Source organism: Pseudophryne corroboree, chromosome 1 (genome assembly GCF_028390025.1).
Source record: "Pseudophryne corroboree isolate aPseCor3 chromosome 1, aPseCor3.hap2, whole genome shotgun sequence".
NCBI classification, from domain to species: Eukaryota; Metazoa; Chordata; class Amphibia; order Anura; family Myobatrachidae; genus Pseudophryne; species Pseudophryne corroboree.
In genome coordinates this window covers 167,519,661-167,539,941 of record NC_086444.1, presented here as the reverse complement: position 1 = coordinate 167,539,941, position 20,281 = coordinate 167,519,661, and the positions used below count along the sequence as shown (strand labels likewise).

Below are 20,281 nucleotides of genomic sequence, written 5' to 3'. Positions count from 1 at the left end.
GTCTTGCAGTTTCTTATGTCTTCCTGGTTTGAACCTTTGCATAAGGTTGAGTTAAAGTTTCTCACTTGGAAGATAGTCATGCTGTTGGCTCTGGCGTCTACCAGGCGATTGTCAGAGTTGGCGGCCTTATCTCATAAGAGTCCGTACTTGATTTTCCATTCGGATAGAGCGGAATTTAGGACTCGTCAACAGTTTCTGCCGAAGGTGGTTTCTTCGTTCCACATTAACCAACCTATTGTAGTACCCGTGGCTACGGATGCTGTGGCAGTTCCAAAGTCTCTGGATGTTGGGAGAGCTTTAAAAATCTACGTTGCCAGAATGGCTGTTGCCAGGAAGACAGAGGCGCTGTTTGTCCTGTATGCTTCCAACAAGATTGGTCATCCTGCTTCGAAACAGACTATTGCACGCTGGATTTGTAGTACGATTCAGCAAGCTCATTCTTCGGCTGGCCTACCGGTGCCGAAGTCCGTAAAGGCCCACTCTACCAGGAAGGTGGGCTCATCTTGGGCGGCTGCCCGAGGGGTCTCGGCACTTCAGCTTTGCCGAGCAGCTACCTGGTCGGGTTCAAACACTTTTGCTAAGTTTTACAAGTTTGACACCCTAGCTGAGGAGGACCTCATGTTTGCTCAGTCGGTGCTGCAGAGTCGTCCGCACTCTCCCGCCCGGTCTGGAGCTTTGGTATAGACCCCATGGTCCTTTTGGAGTCCCCAGCATCCTCTAGGACTTAAGAGAAAATAGGATTTTGGTACCTACCGGTAAATCCTTTTCTCCTAGTCCGTAGAGGATGCTGGGCTCCCATCCCAGTGCGGACTTTTACTTGCAGTGTATTCTTGCAGGTTAAATTAGTTTATACACGGGTTGTGTATTTATTGGTTTCAGCTTGTTGCTGTTGTTAATTCATACTGTTATCTGGTTTACTGTTACTCTGGTTGTACGGTATGTTTGTGGTGTGGGCTGGTATGTTGTAGCCCTTACTTTAAACAAAAATCCTTTCTTCAAAATGTTTATCTCTCCTGGGCACAGTTCCTATAACTGAGGTCTGGAGGAGGGGCATAGAGGGAGGAGCCAGTTCACACCCAGTTAAAGTCTTTTCAGTGTGCCCAAGCTCCTGCGGATCCCGTCTATACCCCATGGTCCTTTTGGAGTCCCCAGCATCCTCTACGGACTAGGAGAAAAGGATTTACCGGTAGGTACCAAAATCCTATTTTCAAGGTCATTGGATCAAGGAGAAATCACTCCTTCCAATAAATATTCTGGAGCTGAGGGCAGTTTTCAATGCACTATTTCTCGCCCTACATTTAGTTACGAACAGGCCTGTTCAAGTACGATCAGACAATGCTACCACGGTGGCATAGATAAACCATCAAGGCAGCACTCAAGGCAGCATGGCAATGATGGAAGTGTCAAAAATCCTTTGTTGGGTGGAACTCCATATGCCAGCCATATCGGCAGTGTTCATTCCAGGTGTCCTGAACTGGGAAACGGACTTCATCAGTCACCAGGACGTGCACGCCGGAGAGTGGAGTCTTCATCCAGAAGTATTTCGACTCCTAGTGGACACGTGGTGTCTACCCCTAACGTAGACCTCATGGCGTCTCGACACAATCACAAGGTTCCAGTCTTCAAATCAAGGACCAGGGATACTCAAGCAGCGTTCTTGGACGCACTGGCGGTTCCATGGAACTTTCGGCTGCCCTACATGTTCCCTTTAGTGTCTCCTGTCCAGGGAACTATGGAAGTTAAATCAAGAAGGAGGAATACTACTTCTAGTCGTTCCAGCGTGGACTCGACAGCGCTAGTTCTCAGTCCTGCAGGGTCTATCGACGGAGCATCCCCTTCTACTTCCTCAGCGCCGAGATCTCTTCGTACAGGCCTCTTGTCTCTACCCAGACCTGGCCAAACTGGCTTTGACTGTGTGGCTCTTGAAGCATCACTCCTGAGGGCCAAAGGATTTCTGAGGTGGTTATACGAACTATATGAAGGCCCGCAAACTGGCATATGCCCGCATTTAATACAAGGTCTGGAATTCTTACTTCACCTGGTGTGCTGATAAGATTATGATGTATCTACATTCAGAACTTCCAGAATCTGGCTTTTCTGCAACAAGGCCTTGACTTATGTCTCCGTCTTGCCACCCTCAAGGTACACACATCTGCCTTGTTGGTGTGGTTTCAGAGAAAAATTGCATCTATACCTGACGTTCATACTTTCCCTCAGGGTGTACTTAGGATTCAGCCTCCCTATGTCCCTCCTGTGGCTCCAGGGGATTGACTGTTGTACTGAAAGCCCTGCAAGAGTCTTCAGTTGAGTCAGCGGACCTTAAATGGCTCACAGCCAAGGTCCTGTTCTTGCTGGCTATTACGTCGGCAAGACGGGTGTCTGACTTATCCTGTCGTCTTCTGCCCAGGGTACTACAGAAGTTTAATCAAGAAGGAGGTCACTCCAGGGTGGCCTCAGCGGCAATGGTTCTCAGACCTGAAGGGTCCATCAACATAGAGACCCCTTCTACTTCCTCAGAACCCGTACTTCCTTGTACAGGGCCCTTGTGTCTACCCAGACCTAGCCAATACTGGCTTTGACGGCGTGACTCTTGAAGCATCACATCTGGGGCCAAAGGATTTTCTGAGGCGGTTATCCAGACTATGTTGAAAGCCCGCAAACCGACGTCTGTCAGGATTAATTACAGGGTCTGGAATTCTTGCTTCACCTGATGTGCTTATAAGAATTATGATGTATATCGATTCAGAACGTCCAGAATCCTGACTTTTCTGCAATGAGGTCTTGACCCAGGTCTTCGTCTGGCCACACTCAAGGTTCATATATCTGCCTTGTCGGTATGGTTTCAGAGAAAAATTGCATCTATACCTGATGTTCATACTTCCACTCAGGGTGTACATAGAATTCAGCCTCCCTATGTCCCTCTTGTGGCTCCATGGGATTTGACTGTTGTACTGAAAGCCCTGCAAGAGTGTACAGTTGAACCTCTTGAGTTGGCGAACTTTAAATGGCTCATGGCCAAGGTCCTGTTCTTGCTGGCTATTGCCTTAGCAAGACCAGAGTCGGAGTTAGACGCTTTGTCCTGTCGTCCACCCTATTTGATTTTTCACTGTGACCGGGCAGTTCTTCAAACTCGACCGGATTATTTGCCTAAGGTGGTGTTATCTTTTCACCTTAACAAAGAGATTGTGGTTCCAGCCTTTATTCATGGGGCAGGGAAAGATGTGAATGGGCAAATATTATCTGTAAAGCGCTACGGAATATGTGTGCGCTATATAAATAACTGATAATAAATAATAGATTCTATGCCTTGAGATTTCCGCCTCCCAGGATGCTTCCTTTGGATTCTGGGTTCTCATACCCGCTAAGGCGCGTTCCCTCCCTTGAGGAACTGCTTTATGACATTCCCGATGTTTTCCTGTGGAAACCAATGTATCCTGCTGCAGAAAAGGAGAATTATGGAACACTAACCATTGTTAACGCTCTTTCTGTGAGGTACATTGGGTCCACAGGACGCCCACCCTGACTCACCTTTCTTCTATGGGTTTGTATGGCATTAGCTGCTGGTACCTTCTCCTGTCGTGAAAATGTGGTTCTATGTGACTAACATCTGCCTTCTCTCTTACCTGCTCCTGCATTTGACTGGTTAACAAAACTGAGCTCCAGTGCCTGGAGGCAGAGTTTATAGAGGATGCCCCAATGCATCCTGGGACAGCCTAAAGCCTTAGCCTGTTGGTGCCTCTGGATCAATATCCACTCTACACCCCAATGTTTTCCTGTAGAACTAATTTTCCTCGCAGAAAGAGATTTAACAATTGTAAGTCTACCATAACTCTCCTTATTTGGGAATGCACTAATGAGCCATAAGTCATCTTAGAAACAAGCAGAGCTAGAACGCTGCATACCAAGAGTCATATATGTCAACTTCTGTTCCTGTCTGTCTCTAGAAAGCCTCACACTTAGTGCATTTCCTAACAGGTGCCCACCTTCCTGAGAATTCAGATTTACTCTTATGAGGCGGAATTAGAGAGAGCTCTCTTAATATGCAAGGGATTTTACAAGATATATATATACACCAGGCAGAAGGTGAAGTCCCATTTCATGATGTTCTGTACACTGTAGCATTCCTCTAACGTAAACATATTTTCTTGTTAAAAGGGTAAACCTAAAATGGTGTCTATGAATAAAGGTAATGAATGATTAACTTTTTCTCTGATACTCCACAATAAATTACAGAGATAAACACATTTTAAGTAGTTGCTGCAAAGGGTTAAAAATCTGAAACCGCAATGTACAGCAGATTCTTCATGCCATTGTGTCTGAGTCTTAGTGTGTTTCTTATACTTTGAGTCTTCAAGTCCATCTGGTGTTTGAGGTTTGAACTTCTATGAGCTGTCACTGTGATGCATGTTATATACAGTAAATCTACTTAGCTCGCAGTCATCTACTTGTCCGCCACTTGCTACCTCATGCATAGATGAAATGGGGTGTGAATCATTAGTTCAACAGTCAAGAGGTTGACCCCATATTGTTGACACGGTCAATAGGTTGACATGTAAAAGGTAGACACTGGTAAAGGTCCACAGCTACAAAAAGTCCAACACAGTAAAATGGTCAACATGGAAATGGTGGACACAAAAAAGGTCGGCACACGTTAATTTGTATTTTGGTGTGTTATTTTCAAAGTTAACGCGCGTGAATCCCCAGTTGCTGTACCGCGTCCCTTTGCATGGCTCGCTTCCCATTCGTAGTCTACGTGGATAGTAAAGTATGAAAAAGTTGGAAAAAAATCCGGAAAAACTTGTCGACCTTTTGTACCTGTAATCCATATTGAATTAACCTATCAACCGGTTACCAATAAAATGCAACTTTAATGGTGTTGGCAGTACAACTGTAAACATGCGGGTGGGTTTTGAGTATGTGTTCAGTAATACCCATGTATTGACAAAAATTAGGGCTCAAACGGTCAGTGGTGAGGGCATAAGAGCAGACATCCCTAGGCGATGAGTAATGCCACAAATAACTACACAGCTCCTGAGCTCTGTGCAGTTTTGTGAAGGGGAGCAGCTGCGGGCTATCGAAGAGGGTGAAGGAACCATCATACCTGACTGCTGTGTGTCAGTGGTTACTCCCAGGGAAGGAACCACACGCAACAGAGCTCAACAATAGCAAGGCTGGCACCCTTCCATGCACAAACCATACCACCATCGCCCCCACCCAATATTCTGAATCCTGTATTTTTTCCCAGTGTACATTGTTCTTCACACACAGCATTTCACCTGACCTATCTTGTCTGGAACCCATCTAACGTGTGACTTCTTATTGTAGGTGTCATCAAATGGGATACAGTCCACCCCTCTGAACCTCGCCACCTACTGGAAGTGTAACCCTAGCACTACCGATGTCAGACTAGATTATAAATATAACCCCGAGTCTATGGCCGTGCCCAGTACATTATCTAATATACAGGTTGTGGTTCCAGTGGATGGAAATGTCACAAACATGCAGTCCCTCCCTACTGCAGTATGGTAAGTAAATTCTCTGATTTTTTTTGCTGGTTATTTATGCTGTGTAGAGGAATGGGGGTCAATGAGAGTACATAAGGGATTAAAGAAGGTGTTAATAACCTGCAAGGGTGTAACCTCTGGAACAGAGTTGTGGGTAAGGGTCCCAGTGTGCACAAAGCTGGAACCCCTGACTGGTCTATGCACGTTTTGCCATGCCCGGCGTCGTTGTGAAGCCATCTCTATCGTCAACCAGTCAGGTTCCCACTGTGTGCACAACCCTTTACCCACAAAGTTGTTAAAGAGGCTACACACTTGCCAGTTATTAACAAACTATGGGGTATATGCAATTGCGGTCGAATTCCCGAAATTGTCGAATTTAGGGTCATTTTCGACCAAAAAAAAAAATCGCCTATGCAATTCAGTGCTTTCCGACCAAAAAACGGACTTTCAAAATTCGACTTTTTGAAATTCGACTTTTTGCAAATTCGACTTTTCTGCAATGATACAAGTGCTGCAATTCGACCAAAGCATATTCAATTCAAGTTTGGAAATTCGACAGCAGTGCTTTTAGACAGCAAATTCGTCATTTTCAATCCGCCACACTTTGGAGGGTGAAAACAAATAAAAAAAATTTAAACATGTTTTTTTTTGTGTTTTTTTGGGGGGGAATAGCAGATCTATTTATATTAGAAGGGATTAGGTACTTTTTTTTTTTTTTTGGAGGCACAAATATTATTTATATATTTTTTAAAATATTATTTTTTATTTTTATTTTTTTTTATGCTGGAACGGTGAAATCATAAAAAAAAATGGTGTGGGGTCCCCCCTCCAAAGCATAACCATCCTCTGGCTCTTCGAGCTGGTCCTGGTTCTAAAAATGCGGGGAAAAAATTGACAGGGGATCCTCCGTATTTTTAAAACCAGCACCGGGCTCTGCGCCTGGTGCTGGTGCCAAAAATACGGGGGACAAAAAGAGTAGGGGTCCCCCGTATTTTTAACACCAGCATCGGGCTCCACTAGCTGGACAGATAATGCCACAGCCGGGGGTCACTTTTATGCCGTGCCCTGCGGCCGTGGCATTAAATATCCAACTAGTCACCCCTGGCCGGGGTACCCTGGGGGAGTGGGGACCCCTTCAATCAAGGGGTCCCCCCCAGCCACCCAAGGGCCAGGGGTGAAGCCCGAGGCTGTCCCCCCCCATCCAATGGGCTGCGGATGGGGGGGCTGATAGCCTTTTGTGATAATAAAAAGATATTGTTTTTTCCAGTAGTACTACAAGTCCCAGCAAGCCTCCCCCGCAAGCTGGTACTTGGAGAACCACAAGTACCAGCATGCGGGAGAAAAACGGGCCCGCTGGTACCTGTAGTACTACTGGGGAAAAAATACCCAAATAAAAACAGGACACACACACCGTCGACAGTAAAACTTTATTTCATACGTCGACACACACATACTTACCTATGTTCACACGCCGACATCGGTCCTCTTCTCCATGTAGAATCCACGGATACCTGAAAAGAAAAGATCAATATACTCACCTCAGCCATGGTCCAGAGATAAATCCACGTACTTGGCAAAAAAACAAACCGAACACCCGCTCCATGCCGGACTGAAAGGGGTCCCATGCTGACACATGGGACACCTTTCCACGAATGAGACCTGTCAGTGACAGCTGTCACAGAAAGGTCTCTAAGCCAATCAGGAAGCGCAACTTCGTTGCGCTCACCTGATTGGCTGTGCGCTGTCTGTACTGTGACAGCACATCGCAAAGCCGCTCCATTACTTTCAATGGTGGGAACTTAGCGGCTAGCGGTAAGGTCACCCGCCGGTCAGCGGCTGACCGGCGGGTGACCCCACCGCTACCCGCAAAGTTCCCACCATTGAAAGTAATGGAGCGGCTTTGCGATGTGCTGTCACAGTACAGACAGCGCACAGCCAATCAGGTGAGCGCCACGGAAGTAGCGCTTCCTGATTGGCTGAAGGGACGTCAGTGACAGGAGTCACGTGATGTCCCGGCATTCGGGAGAAAGGGGTCTGATGTGAAAGCATTGGACCCCTTTCTAGTCCGGTATGGAGCGGGTTTTTGCGTGTTTTTTTTTTTAAACAAGTACGTGGATTTTACTCTCTGGACGTGGATTTATCTCTGGACGCTGGAAGGTGAGTATAATTTTTTCACAGGTACCCTCGGATCGTCGGAGACCGTGGCAGTCGGCGTGTCAACATAGGTAAGTATGTGTGTGTCGGTAGTGTGTAATAAAGTTTTACTATCAAGGTGTGTGTGTCCTGTTTTTATTTGGGTATTTTTTTCCCAGTAGTACTACAGGTACCAGCGGACCCGTTTTTCTCCCGCATGCTGGTACTTGTGGTTCTCCAAGTACCAGCTTGCGGGGGAGGCTTGCTGGGACTTGTAGTACTGCTGGAAAAAACAATATCTTTTTATTATCACAAAAGGCTATCAGCCCCCCCATCCGCAGCCCATTGGATGGGGGGGGACAGCCTCGGGCTTCACCCCTGGCCCTTGGGTGGCTGGGGGGGGGGGGACCCCTTGATTGAAGGGGTCCCCACTCCCCCAGGGTACCCCGGCCAGGGGTGACTAGTTGGATATTTAATGCCACGGCCGCAGGGCACGGCATAAAAGTGACCCCCGGCTGTGGCATTATCTGTCCAGCTAGTGGAGCCCGATGCTGGTGTTAAAAATACGGGGGACCCCTACTCTTTTTGTCCCCCGTATTTTTGGCACCAGCACCAGGCGCAGAGCCCGGTGCTGGTTTTAAAAATACGGGGGATCCCTGGCCAATTTTTCCCCTGCATTTTTAGAACCAGGACCAGCTCGATGAGCCCGAGGCTGGTTATGCTTTGGAGGGGGGACCCCACGCCATTTTTTTTTCGGGTTTTTCACGTTTTTTTACCGTTTTTTAAAATCGCGGCAAAATCCGCCAAATCGGCCGATTTTCGCCCGCGACTCTGGCGAATCCGTTTTTCATTGAATATGGTGAATTCCGGAAGCCACCTTCCGGGATTCACCTGTCGAATTGAGTCGAATTAAAAAACGGCGAAAATTGCCGCGAATTCGACCGCAATTGCATATACCCCTATGCCACCACCTCCAATGTATTCTGTACAGTCTCATAAGTGCCCAGTAGGTGAATTATTCACACAGGATATTACAGCTGGCAGCAGTACATTACATTACATCAATATCAAATTTGCTGATATGCACAAATAAAAATGTCTCCCTTACCGTTCAGTGGAATTTATGCATGGTGAAGAGCAGAAGTCTATATACAAGTTGTATCTATTCTTTCTGCTAATGTTAGGAAATGTATTCGTTATACTGGTCCCTGTTTTTGCTTTACAAATGCCTTGTTCTGGCAATAAGAGCTGTTTTTATGCCGCCTTATTATTATTATTATTATTATTATTATTATTATTGGAACTACCCTATCAAATGTGTTTACTCATTGTACGGATTGTAATTTTGTTGTAATTGATTATTATTATTTTTCTTTCCTTCTACCACCACATGGACATGCCCCCTTGCTTGTCCATTACAGTGGAACACTCACCACCTATCAGATTTTATTTGTTTGCTTTTATTCTGTAATTGCTAAAATCAAAGCTCTAACAAATATACAACAAATATACAAGTTTTATTAATAAGTTTCTCTGTATATACTTTTTTATAATGCCTTGTTAGCGGTGATCTCAGGTCTGGAGGAGGGAGAATTTCTGGTAGCCCTGGATATCAAGGATACGTACCTCCACATTCCGATTTGGCCGCCACACCAGACTTATCTCAGATTTGCACTGTTGGACTGTCACTATCCGTTCCAGGCACTGCCGTTCGGCCTCTCCACGGCACCGAGGGTGTTCACCAAGGTAATGGCAGAGATGATTCTCCGCAGGCAAGGAGTGAATATAATTCCATATCTGGCTGATCTGCTGATAAAAGCGTCCTCCAGGGAGAAGTTGTTGCAGAGCATTGCTCTCACGACTCGATTGCTCAGGGATCATGGATGGATCCTGAATCTTCCAAAGTCACATTTGGAGCCGACAGGGAGGTTGTCTTTTCTAGGTATGATCCTCGACACACAAGTGCAGAGGGTGTTTCTACCGGTGGAGAAAGCGTTGGTGATACAATCAATGGTCCGGGATGTCTTGAAGCCTGCCCGGGTATCGGTCCATCAGTGCATTCGCCTTCTGCGGAAAAGATGGTTGCCTCCTACGAGGCTCTACAGTTCGGAAGATTTCATGCACGGTCCTTCCAACTGGATCTCCTAGACAAGTGGTCGGGCTCTCACCTACACATGCACCAGAGGATACGTCTGTCGCTGAAAGACAGGATCGCACTACTATGGCGGCTACAACTGCCTAACCTTCTAGAGGGCCGCAGGTTCGGGTTTCAGAACTGGATCCTTCTAACCATGGATGCAAGTCTCAGAGGTTGGGATGCAGTCACCCAGGGGGAAACCTTCCAAGGAAGGTGGTCAAGTCTGGAATCCATTCTTCCAATAAACATCCTGGAGCTAAGAGCCGTGTACAACGGTCTTCTACAAGCGGCGCACCTTCTGCAAGATCAGGCCATTCAGGTGCAGTCGGACAATGTGACGACGGTGGCCTACATAAACCGACAGGGCGGACCGAAGAGCAGAGCTGCAATGTCAGAGGTGACAAGAATCCTCCTCTGGGCAGAAAAGCACGCGGTGGTGCTGTCGGCATTCTTCATTCCGGGAGTGGACAACTGGAAAGCGGATTTCCTCAGCAGGCACGATCTCCATCCATGGGAGTGGGGCCTCCATCCAGAGGTGTTCACAGAGGTGACAAGTCTTTGGGGTGTACCTCAAATAGACATGATGGCCTGACGTCTCAACAAGAAGCTTCGGAGGTACTGTTCCAGGTTGAGAGACCCACAAGCAGTGGCGGTGGACGCCCTGGTAACTCCGTGGGTGTTCAAGTCAGTGTACGTGTTCCCTCCACTTCCACTCATTCAAAGAATTCTAAAGCTCATAAAGAGAACAAGAGTTCAGGCTATCCTCATTGCTCCGGACTGGCCAAGAAGGGCTTGGTACGCAGATCTTCTGGAATTACTGCTGGAAGATCCGAGGCCTCTTCCTCTTCGAGAGGACCTTCTGTAACAGGGGCCGTTCGCTTATCAAGACTTACCATGGCTACGTTTGACGGCATGGAGGTTGAACGCCAGATCTTAGCTCGGAAAGGCATTCCGAACAAGGTTATTCCTACCCTGATACAGGCTCGGAAAGGAGTAATGTCTAAACATTACCGTCAGATTTGGAATATGTGTCTTGGTGTGAATCCAAGAAGTTTCCTGTGGTGGAGTTTCAACTTGGACGGTTTCTTCTCTTCCTTGCAGGTAAGTGTGGATGTGGGCCTGCGTTTGGGATCCTTAAAGTTTCAGATTTCGGCCTTATCCATTTTGTTCCAGAAACAACTGGCTTCCCTCCCTGAGGTTCAGACTTTCTTGAAAGGGGTTCTGCACATCCAGCCTCCTTTTGTGCCTCCTACGGCGCTCTTGGATCTTAACGTGGTGTTGCAGTTCCTGCAGTCAGATTGGTTTGAGCCTTTACAGGAGGCTGAGGTCAAGTTTCTAACTTAGAAGGCGGTCACACTGTTGGCATTAGCATCTGCTAGGCGTGTGTCTGAATTGGGGGCTTTGTCCTGCAAAAGCCCCTACTTAATGTTCCATGAAGATAGAGCTGAGCTCAAGACGCATCAGCAATTTCTTCCGAAGGTTGTGTCTGTTTATCATATCAACCAACCTATTGTGGTGCCAGTTGCTACTGACTCCTCAATTCCATCTAAGTCCTTGGATGTTGTAAGGGCTCTGAAGATCTATGTAAAGAGGACTGCTCATCACAGAAAGTCGGACTCTCTGTTTGTCCTGTATGATCCCAGGAAAGTTGGGTGTCCTGCTTCTAAGCAGACGATTTCTTGCTGGATTAGGTTCACTATCCAGCATGTGTATTCTATGGCAGGATTGCCGTGTCCAAAATCTGTTAAGGCCCACTCTGTTCGTAAGGTGGGTTCTTCCTGGGCGGCTCCCCGGGGTGTCTTGGCTTTACAACTTTGCCGAGCGGCTACTTGGTCTGGGTCGAACACGTTTGCTAAGTTCTACAAGTTCGATACTTTGGCCTCTGAGGACCTAAAGTTTGATCAATCAGTTCTGCAGGAACCTCCGCGCTCTCCCTCCCGTTCTGGAAGCTTTGGTACATCCCCATGGTACTAATGTGGACCCCAGCATCCTCTAGGACATAAGAGAAAATAGGATTTTAATTACCTACCGGTAAATCCTTTTCTCGTAGTCCATAGAGGATGCTGGGCGCCCTCCCAGCGCTTCATTATCCTGCAGTGGTTACTTGATTCCGTACTGCTTTGTTCCTGGTTAAGTACTGTGTTGTTACTTGGTTAACTCGGTTGTTCAGCTGTTGCTGAGTATTCAAGCTGGTTAGCTTGCTTTGCCTAGTATGTGTGAGCTGGTGTGAATCTCGCCACTATCTGTGTAAAATCCTTCTCTCGAAGTTGTCCGTCTCCTCGGGCACAGTTTCTATACTGAGTCTGGTAGGAGGGGCATAGAGGGAGGAGCCAGCACACACTCTCAAACTCTTAAAGTGCCCATGGCTCCTAGTAGACCCGTCTATACCCCATGGTACTAAGGTGAACCCCAGCATTCTCTACGGACTACGATAAAAGGATTTACTGATAGGTAATTAAAATCCTATTTTCCCAGAGCTACAGATTGGAGTTCCAAGAGCTCCCACTTCACAGATCCTTCAAATCAGGCTTACCAGTTTCACAAGAGGCAAGTATATCTTTACAGCATGCCATCCAAAAACTGGTAAAGACTCAAGTCATTGTTTAGGTTCCACCTCATCTGCAAAACAAGGGGTACTATTCCAACTTGTTTATAGTACCGAAGCTGGACGGTTCGGTAAGACTGATTCTGAACCTCAAGTCGTTGAACCCGTACTTACGAGTGTTCAAATTCAAGATGGAGTCTATGAGAGCGCTAATCTCAGGTCTGAAGGAGGGGGAATTCCTAGTGTATCTGGATATCAAGGATGTGTACCTTCACATTCCGATCTAGCCCGCTCATCAGGCTTATCTACGGTTTGCACTGCAGGACTGTCACTACCAGTTCCAGGCCCTGCCATTTGGTCTCTCCACGGCACCGAGGGTGTTCACCAAGGTAATGGCAGAGATGATGTTTCTACTCCGCAAACAAGGAGTGAACATAATTCCGTACCTGGACGATCTCCTTATAAAAGCACCGTCCAGGGAGAGGTTGTTGGACAGCATTTGTTTATCAACTAAACTTCTCCAGGATCACGGGTGGATTCTGAACCTTCCGAAATCTCCCCTAGAGCCAATACGGAGGCTTCCATTCCTGGGAATGATACTGGACACGCAGAAAGTGTTCCTTCCGTTGGAAAAGGCATCGGTAATCCAGTCGATGGTTCGGGATGTCCTGAAGACAACCCGGGTATCGGTGCATCTTTGCATTCACCTTCTGGGGAAAATGGTGGCCTCTTACGAGGCGCTTCAATGCGGAAAGGTTTCACGCAAGATTCTTCCAGCTCGATCTGTTGGACAAATTGTCCGGATCGCATCTTCACATGCACCAGAGGATCCGTCTGTTGCCAAAAGCCTGGATCTCCCTTCTGTTGTGGCTACAGACTTCTCACCTCGTCAAGGGTCGGACGTTCGGAATTCAGAACTGGATTCTGTTAACCACAGACGCAAGCCTCAGAGTTTGGGGAGCAGTCACCCAGTGGGTGCAGTTTCAAGGAAAATGGTCAAGTCAGGTAGTCATCCTTCCAGTCAACATTCTGGAACTCAGGGCCATATACAACGCCCTTCTGCAGGCCTCTTATCTTCTTCAAGATCGGGCCGTTCAGGTCCAGTCAGACAATGTGACGGCAGTGACGTATATAAACCGACAGGGCATAACGAAAAGCAGAGCAGCAATGTCAGAGGTGTCTAGAATTCTCCTCTGGGCAGAAAAAAAACTGTGGTGTTGTCAGCGGTCTTCATTCCGGGAGTAGATAACTGGGAAGCAGACTTCCTCAGCAGACACGACCTGCACCCGGGGGAGTGGGGCTTTCACCCGGAAGTGTTCAGGTGCTTGACACGTCGATGGGGATATCCACAGATCGACATGATGGCCTCTCGTCTCAACAAGAAGCTCAAGCGGTATTGTTCCAGGTCGAGAGACCCACAGACAGTGGCAGTAGACGCCCTGTCGACTCCATGGGTCTATCAGATGGTGTACGTGTTTCCTCCACTTCCTCTGATCCCAAGGATTCTAAAAAGAATAAAAAGGGAAAAGGTTCAAGCAATACTCATTGCTTCGTACTGGCCAAGAAGGACCTGGTATGCGGACCTTCTGGAGAATACTCCTGGAAGATCCGTGGCCTCTACCTCTTCGCGAGGATCTTCTGCAACAGGGCCCATTCGTCTATCAGTATTTACCATGGCTACGTTTGATGGCATGGAAGTTGAATGGCTGATTCTAGCCAGAAGAGGGATCCCTAACAAGGTTATCCCGTCTGTGATCCAAGCCAGGAAGGGGGTAACGTCTAAACATTACCACGGTATTTGGAAGAAATAAGTCTCTTGGTGTGAGAGCAGAAATTATTCTGCGGTGGAATTTCATCTGGGACGTTTCCTACTTTTTCTGTAGGCAGGTTTGGATGTGGGCCTACGTCTGGGCTCCATATAAAGTCCAGATTTCGGCCTTATCCATTTTCTTTCAAAAACCATTTGCTTCTCTCCCTGAGGTCCAGACGTTCTTGAAAGGTGTTCTGCACATCCAACCTCCCTTTGTGCCTCCCACGGCACCTTGGGATCTCAGTGTGGTGCTGCAATTCCTCCAATCGGACTGGGTTGAACCGTTACAGGAGGTGGACGTAAAATATCTTGCGTGCAAGACCGTCACACTGTTGGCCTTGGCTTCAGCAAGATGTGTGTCGGAGCTGGGGGCTTTGTCTCACAAAAGCTCCTACTTAATTTTCCATGAGGACAGAGCTGAACTCGGAACTCGTCAGCAATTTCTTTCTAACGTGGTGTCTGCGTTTCACATCAACCAACCTATTGTGGTTCCGGTTGTTACCGACACCTCTGCTACTTCAAAGTCTTTGGATGTTGTGAAGGCTTTGAAGGTGTATGTTAAGCCAACAGCTCTTCACAGAAAATCAGACTCGCTGTTTGTTCTTTATGATCCCAATGAAATTGGGTGTCCTGCTTCAAAGCAGTCCATTGCACGCTGGGTCAGGCTTACTATCAAGCATGCTTATTCCACGGCAGGTTTGCCAGTTCCAAAATCTGTACAGGCCCACTTTACTAGGTCGGTGGGTTCTTCCGTGCCCGGGGTGTCTCGTCTTTTACAGCTCTTCCGAGCAGCTACTTGGTCAGGTTCGAACACGTTTGCTAAGTTCTACAAGTTTAATACTTTGGCCTCTGAGGACCTTCAGTTTGGTCAATCAGTTCTGCAGGAACCTCCGCACTCTCCCACCCAGTTTTGGAGCTTTGGTACATCCCCATGGTACTAAATGGACCCCAGTATCCTCTAGGACGTAAGAGAAAATAGGATTTTAATTACCGGTAAATCCTTTTCTCGTAGTCCGTATAGGATACTGGGCGCCCGCCCGGTGCTTCGTTCTTCCTGCACTGTTACTTGGTTAAGTAATGTTGGTTCAGCTGTTGCTGTTACTGTTTCAAGTTTGGTTAGCTTGGCTTTTCTCTTGTTTGTGTGTGCTGGTTTGGAATCTCACCACTATCCTTATCTATCCTTCTCTTAAGGTATGTCCGTCTCCTCGGGCACAGTTTCCTAGACTGAGTCTGGTAGGAGGGTCATAGAGGGAGGAGCCAGCCCACCCTATCAAATTCTTAAAGTGCCCATGGCTCCTAGTGAACCCGTCTATACCCCATGGTACTAAATGGACCCTAGTATCCTCTACGGACTACGAGAAAAGGATTTACCAGTAGGTAATTAAAATCCTATTTTTTTCTCCAAAAATGCTTATTAGTCACAGCACGGTGCATCTAGGACGCACGAGGAGACTGTGTTGATTAATTGATATGACACTTGTATATTGTCTTGTATATTGTGTGTGACTGAGACTGTGTACGGAGCATAATAGACCTTGGCTTGCAAAAATGCTGTGGCTGCTACATTGTAGCACATCGGATACAAAGACTGTCACACAAGTGTTATTTATCACATTAATCTGCACAACCTCCTCATGCATCCTAGACAACTAATATGTGGTCTTGGCAAAAAAAGACGCAAAACTGACTCCTGACCCTAGAAGTTCCTCACGTGACCTGTCGTGCCATGAGGGGCTGTTTGGCGCAATTCTGGCAATGATGTATGAGGACACATCTGTACACTACACTGGGAATTACGGTGAAGGAGATCAGTTTATGAAACAAGTTGCTGATTTTTTAAAGTCATCATGATCTGTGATTGCACGTTTTCCTGTAAATTATGCAATCTCCAGATCGCTATTACTATAATAATCATTAGTTGATTATTATGTGATTGATGGGAAAGGTTAGTGTATTGAACTAATGAGAAAAAATACTGCAATTCACCCCTAATTTTGTGTATAGGGGTTGTCACAGAAAGTACATGAGATGAATTACTCTGAGTGGGGGTGAGAGCATTCTTTTGTTTTATAAAGTGATTCACACATGTGACTGTAACATGTCATGTGCGCACAGTTTAACCCCTTCGCTGCTGAATTTTCTTGCCATAATGCTGATTTATCACTTTGTTTGCTCTTGAATTTGGTTTTAATTTGCAATTAGAAATGTTTGTCTTTGTTAATTCTTTCCTAGGAATGCTGAACAAATGAAAGCCTTCTGGAAGATATCTGTGATTTCAGAAAAGTCTGAAAATGGAGGCGAGTACATATTCCGTGTGCCTATTCAGGTTATATAGTGTGCACAGACCCTGCAGTAAGAATCCATCATAGACTTAGGTTATTGATGCAAATTATGTATTTTGGCCGTATAGAGCTTGCTGCATTATATCACACGCACATTAACTGTGAATGCCGCAGATATTACTACAGATACGCATACACTTAGCCTCAATATGCCATGCTGCGCAAGAAGCCTGGCGTAAGTGAGCCACCATGCCACGTGACACTGCTTGTACTGAGCATCTTACTCGCAGTTAGGGTTGCCACCACATCACTTTAATTCTGGACGCATATTAATTACACAGGTACTGTGGCTGATTAAAACCATGTGAATTGGATTCTTGAAGTCAGCCAGCCACAGAACCTGTGTAATTAATGTGTCCAGAATTAAAGGGATGAGGTGGCAACCGTAGTCGCAGTGCAATAAAACTGCTTCACAAGACTTACAGATCTGTGTATGCGTCTGACTCTGTATATGAAGCACAACAGAACTTCACTGTAGCACTTTGTATAGAGATTCAGTCCTATCTGTAAGTATGTGAGTGCTCTGTGGTAAAAGTCCTATGCATTAAGCAACAATTACATTAATGAAAACAACTATACGCAGGCCGCTTATTGCCCACCCCTACGCTAAACAGAGGTTTTGTTTGGAAAACCTAATATTTTTGATTATTAAAAACACACACACAAAAAACAACTGTCCTTGTGTGAGTACCTGCATATTTACATGTGTTGCACTATCACAATGTACAAAAACCTGTTTGTATTATTTACCAGCAAAGAGGTTTAATTGTGTTTAATTATATTTATTTCGTAATTTTATAGGATCTGGATCACTCAGGGCAAAATTTGATCTAGCAGAGGGACCCAGTAACCCAAGCACGCTGGCAGTACAGTTCATGAGTGACGGGGGCACACTGTCAGGGGTGGACATTGAGCTTGTGGGAACAGGCTACCGCCTTTCGTTAGTAAAAAAGAGGTTTGGCACAGGTACATTAATTTTTGTTTTCCTGTTTTTTTTGTTTGTTTTTTTTTTTTTTGTTATTTTGAGTCGTCTGAAGAACCTAAATAAAATGAGGCATGCTAATTTAACTTCCATACACAATTTATTTCAAAACTGATGTTTTTCTCCAGAGGATTTGTTGTCCTATGATACAGCGTACCTATGTATCATACACCATTTTATCCAGAAATCACTTTTTGGCTTTACATTCCAGGCTAACAAGAGTAAACCTCTGTCTTTTTTTGTTTTAATTTTACAAAAGTAAAAATGCTAATGAAAGAAATCTGTAAAATTATGTTTTGTACGCAATTTTTTTTTTCTTATTTGAGCATAAAAAAAAGTTAATTTATTTTTTATTTTTAAACAACTGATTGGAAAACATTTTGAGATTACCTTGCACTTCATTTAGTTTTATGTGCAAGAGATCTTACCATTATTTTTTTAGATTTTGGTATTCACGACAGATTTTATAAATTATAATTTATATTTATTTCTTGCTCTGCGAGAATGATCAATTATTCAATGGAGTCAACATTCACAATTGCAGGTTCTGATGTAATCAAAGCTACATTTTGGCAGATTTTTTTTCATCTTTTAATGTGACCTTGAAAAGAACAAAAAAATACAATATCCTGGTTGAATAAGTGAGTAATGCTCTGGTGTGGAAACACATTTAACTTGTAGCAGTGAGTATTTAAAAAAAAAAAAAAGTATTTCAACTTCTTACAACTGGATTTTGTAATTCTGTCCCACACTTCCTTGTGTAAAGATCCATCAAATTTCTAGGACACGATCCTCTTTAGCATAATCGGATTGAGGTTTGGGCTCTGACTGGGCTGTTACAAGACATTGATCTTCCTTCATCTTTTGTCTAACTTGGGGACACTGCAGACTGTGGGAAGCTGAATAGTTACTAAATAGGTACTAAATAGTTAAAACTATTGTAGATAAATCTCACTTCCAAGCTTTCCTGCCTGCTGCATCAATTCAGTTTTTTATTTAGTGCCTGCAGGAGAGTAATGAAGATATTGGGGTTAGGACAGTTTGTTTTAATTCTTAGGGGTCCATTTACTAACCCTTGGATGGAGATAAAGTGGATGGAGATAAAGTACCAGCCAATCAGCTCCTTACTGCCATGTCACAGGCTGTGTTTGAAAAATGACAGTTAGGAGCCGATTGGCTGATACTTTATCTCCAGCAACTTTATCTCCATCCACGGCTTAGTAACTAGACCCCTTAGTCTTTACACTTTAGGTGCAATTTTACAGACCAAGACCTTTATGATGCCCTTCTCAGACAACGGTATCCCAGAAATACGTCACTCATAATTCGTCCTTCTGCTGTTAATCTATAGATATTTCTACATATGGGTTTCCATCTTTTAGAAAGAATATACTTTGCTCATCTCAAATACCTATTCATTTATGCAAATCTACAACAGCAGACTGGGTTCTAACCAATCCCAGTGTATGTTACAGAGGGTGGTGTACTTTCACATGTGTTTTTCTGCACTCTTCTTTGGTAGCACTTGATTTAGCTAAACTACAAGCTCACTCCCAACAGAACAGCCCAGCAACTGAAACTAGAGAAAAGTACATAGGAGCGCAGCCACCAAGGGGTCTATTTACTAAGCCCTGGATGGAGATAAAGTGGACGGAGATAAAGTACCAGCCTGCCAGCTCCTAACTGCCAAGTTACAGGCTGTGTTTGAAAAAGGACAGTTAGGATCTGCTTGGTCGGTACTTCATCTCTCTTCACTTTACCTCCATCCAAGGCTTAGTAAGTAGACTCACAAGTCAAGAAGCTAAGAAATAGCTCCAAAAACAAAACAAAAACAACAGCCTCGGAAAGCTGAGAGGGGCTGAAAGAGTAAAACTCATAAATCGGAAGCAAACCCCTGCATGCTGGAAGATACTCACACAATCCAACCAAGAAGGAGTTCAATACACAAACTGACCCCGGACTCCAAAACTACAGTGTGCAACCTAGATAGATAGAAGGGAAGTCACAGGAAGAATAATGCACTCTCCCCCAGTCTTGAGCTGTGCATCAGAGTTCAAGCAAAAACTGGAAAAAGTTGGGGACGTGATCATCCGCAATGGTAGAATCGCTAGTTAACAGTACAAGTGAAACCTACACTATGAAGCGCAACCACCCAACATTAAATGGATGTGCTACAAGGCAGACCTGCATCTCCGAAGAAGTGTGCAGCCAAGTCTGCATCCCCCTGGTAAATCTTAACTGAACAGAAGGGCTTCCCCAAACAGGCATTTCCAGATTGCCCTACATAAGCAATTCCAGATAACAATTTTGGACAGTTGACAGACAATAACTACAATCTCAAAGTGGAACCTAGATCTCACAAATATAATACAAGACCACTCCATGGGGCACAAGAATCTGAACTCAAAAGTACTTAAATAATGGTCCCAGGGGCGTTTTAAGAGAGGAGTAGGCCCGTGTGCTGGCTTCTCCGTTCGGACCCCCTCCTCTCTGCTGGCAGCGCTGGAGAGTCTGAGCTCTGGAGGGCTTAGACTCTACTGCGCATGCACAGATCACCAGGAAAATGGTGCAGCGGCAATGGCTGATGCACCGTTTTCACAGTGATTTCAGAGCACTGCTGACATTGGCGCGGGACTCCAGAGGATTAAGTATTTTAAAAATGGGTGCAGCGTGTGTGGTGGGGTTTCCCTCTGGACTCAGGGGCCCGTGTGCCCCCATTACAGCTACACCAGTGAATGGTTCCAGAAGGTTGGAAAAATAACATTCTTGGGCACCATCCCAAGGGATAAATACATGGTGCAGCTAGTTGGCCATGGACAAAGGTTGTG

At 45.5% G+C, this 20,281-nt stretch overlaps 1 protein-coding gene across 1 annotated transcript in view; it reads left to right on the top strand.

The window, feature by feature from the left end:
• FCHO2 (FCH and mu domain containing endocytic adaptor 2) overlaps positions 1-20,281 on the top strand; it is a 418,994-nt gene that overhangs the window by 393,990 nt on the left and 4,723 nt on the right. The window contains exons 23-25 of the mRNA XM_063963877.1: positions 5,326-5,525; positions 16,362-16,426; positions 17,273-17,437. Coding sequence (XP_063819947.1) covers positions 5,326-5,525; positions 16,362-16,426; positions 17,273-17,437 — 430 coding nt within the window. The remainder of the gene's footprint in view (positions 1-5,325; positions 5,526-16,361; positions 16,427-17,272; positions 17,438-20,281) is intronic.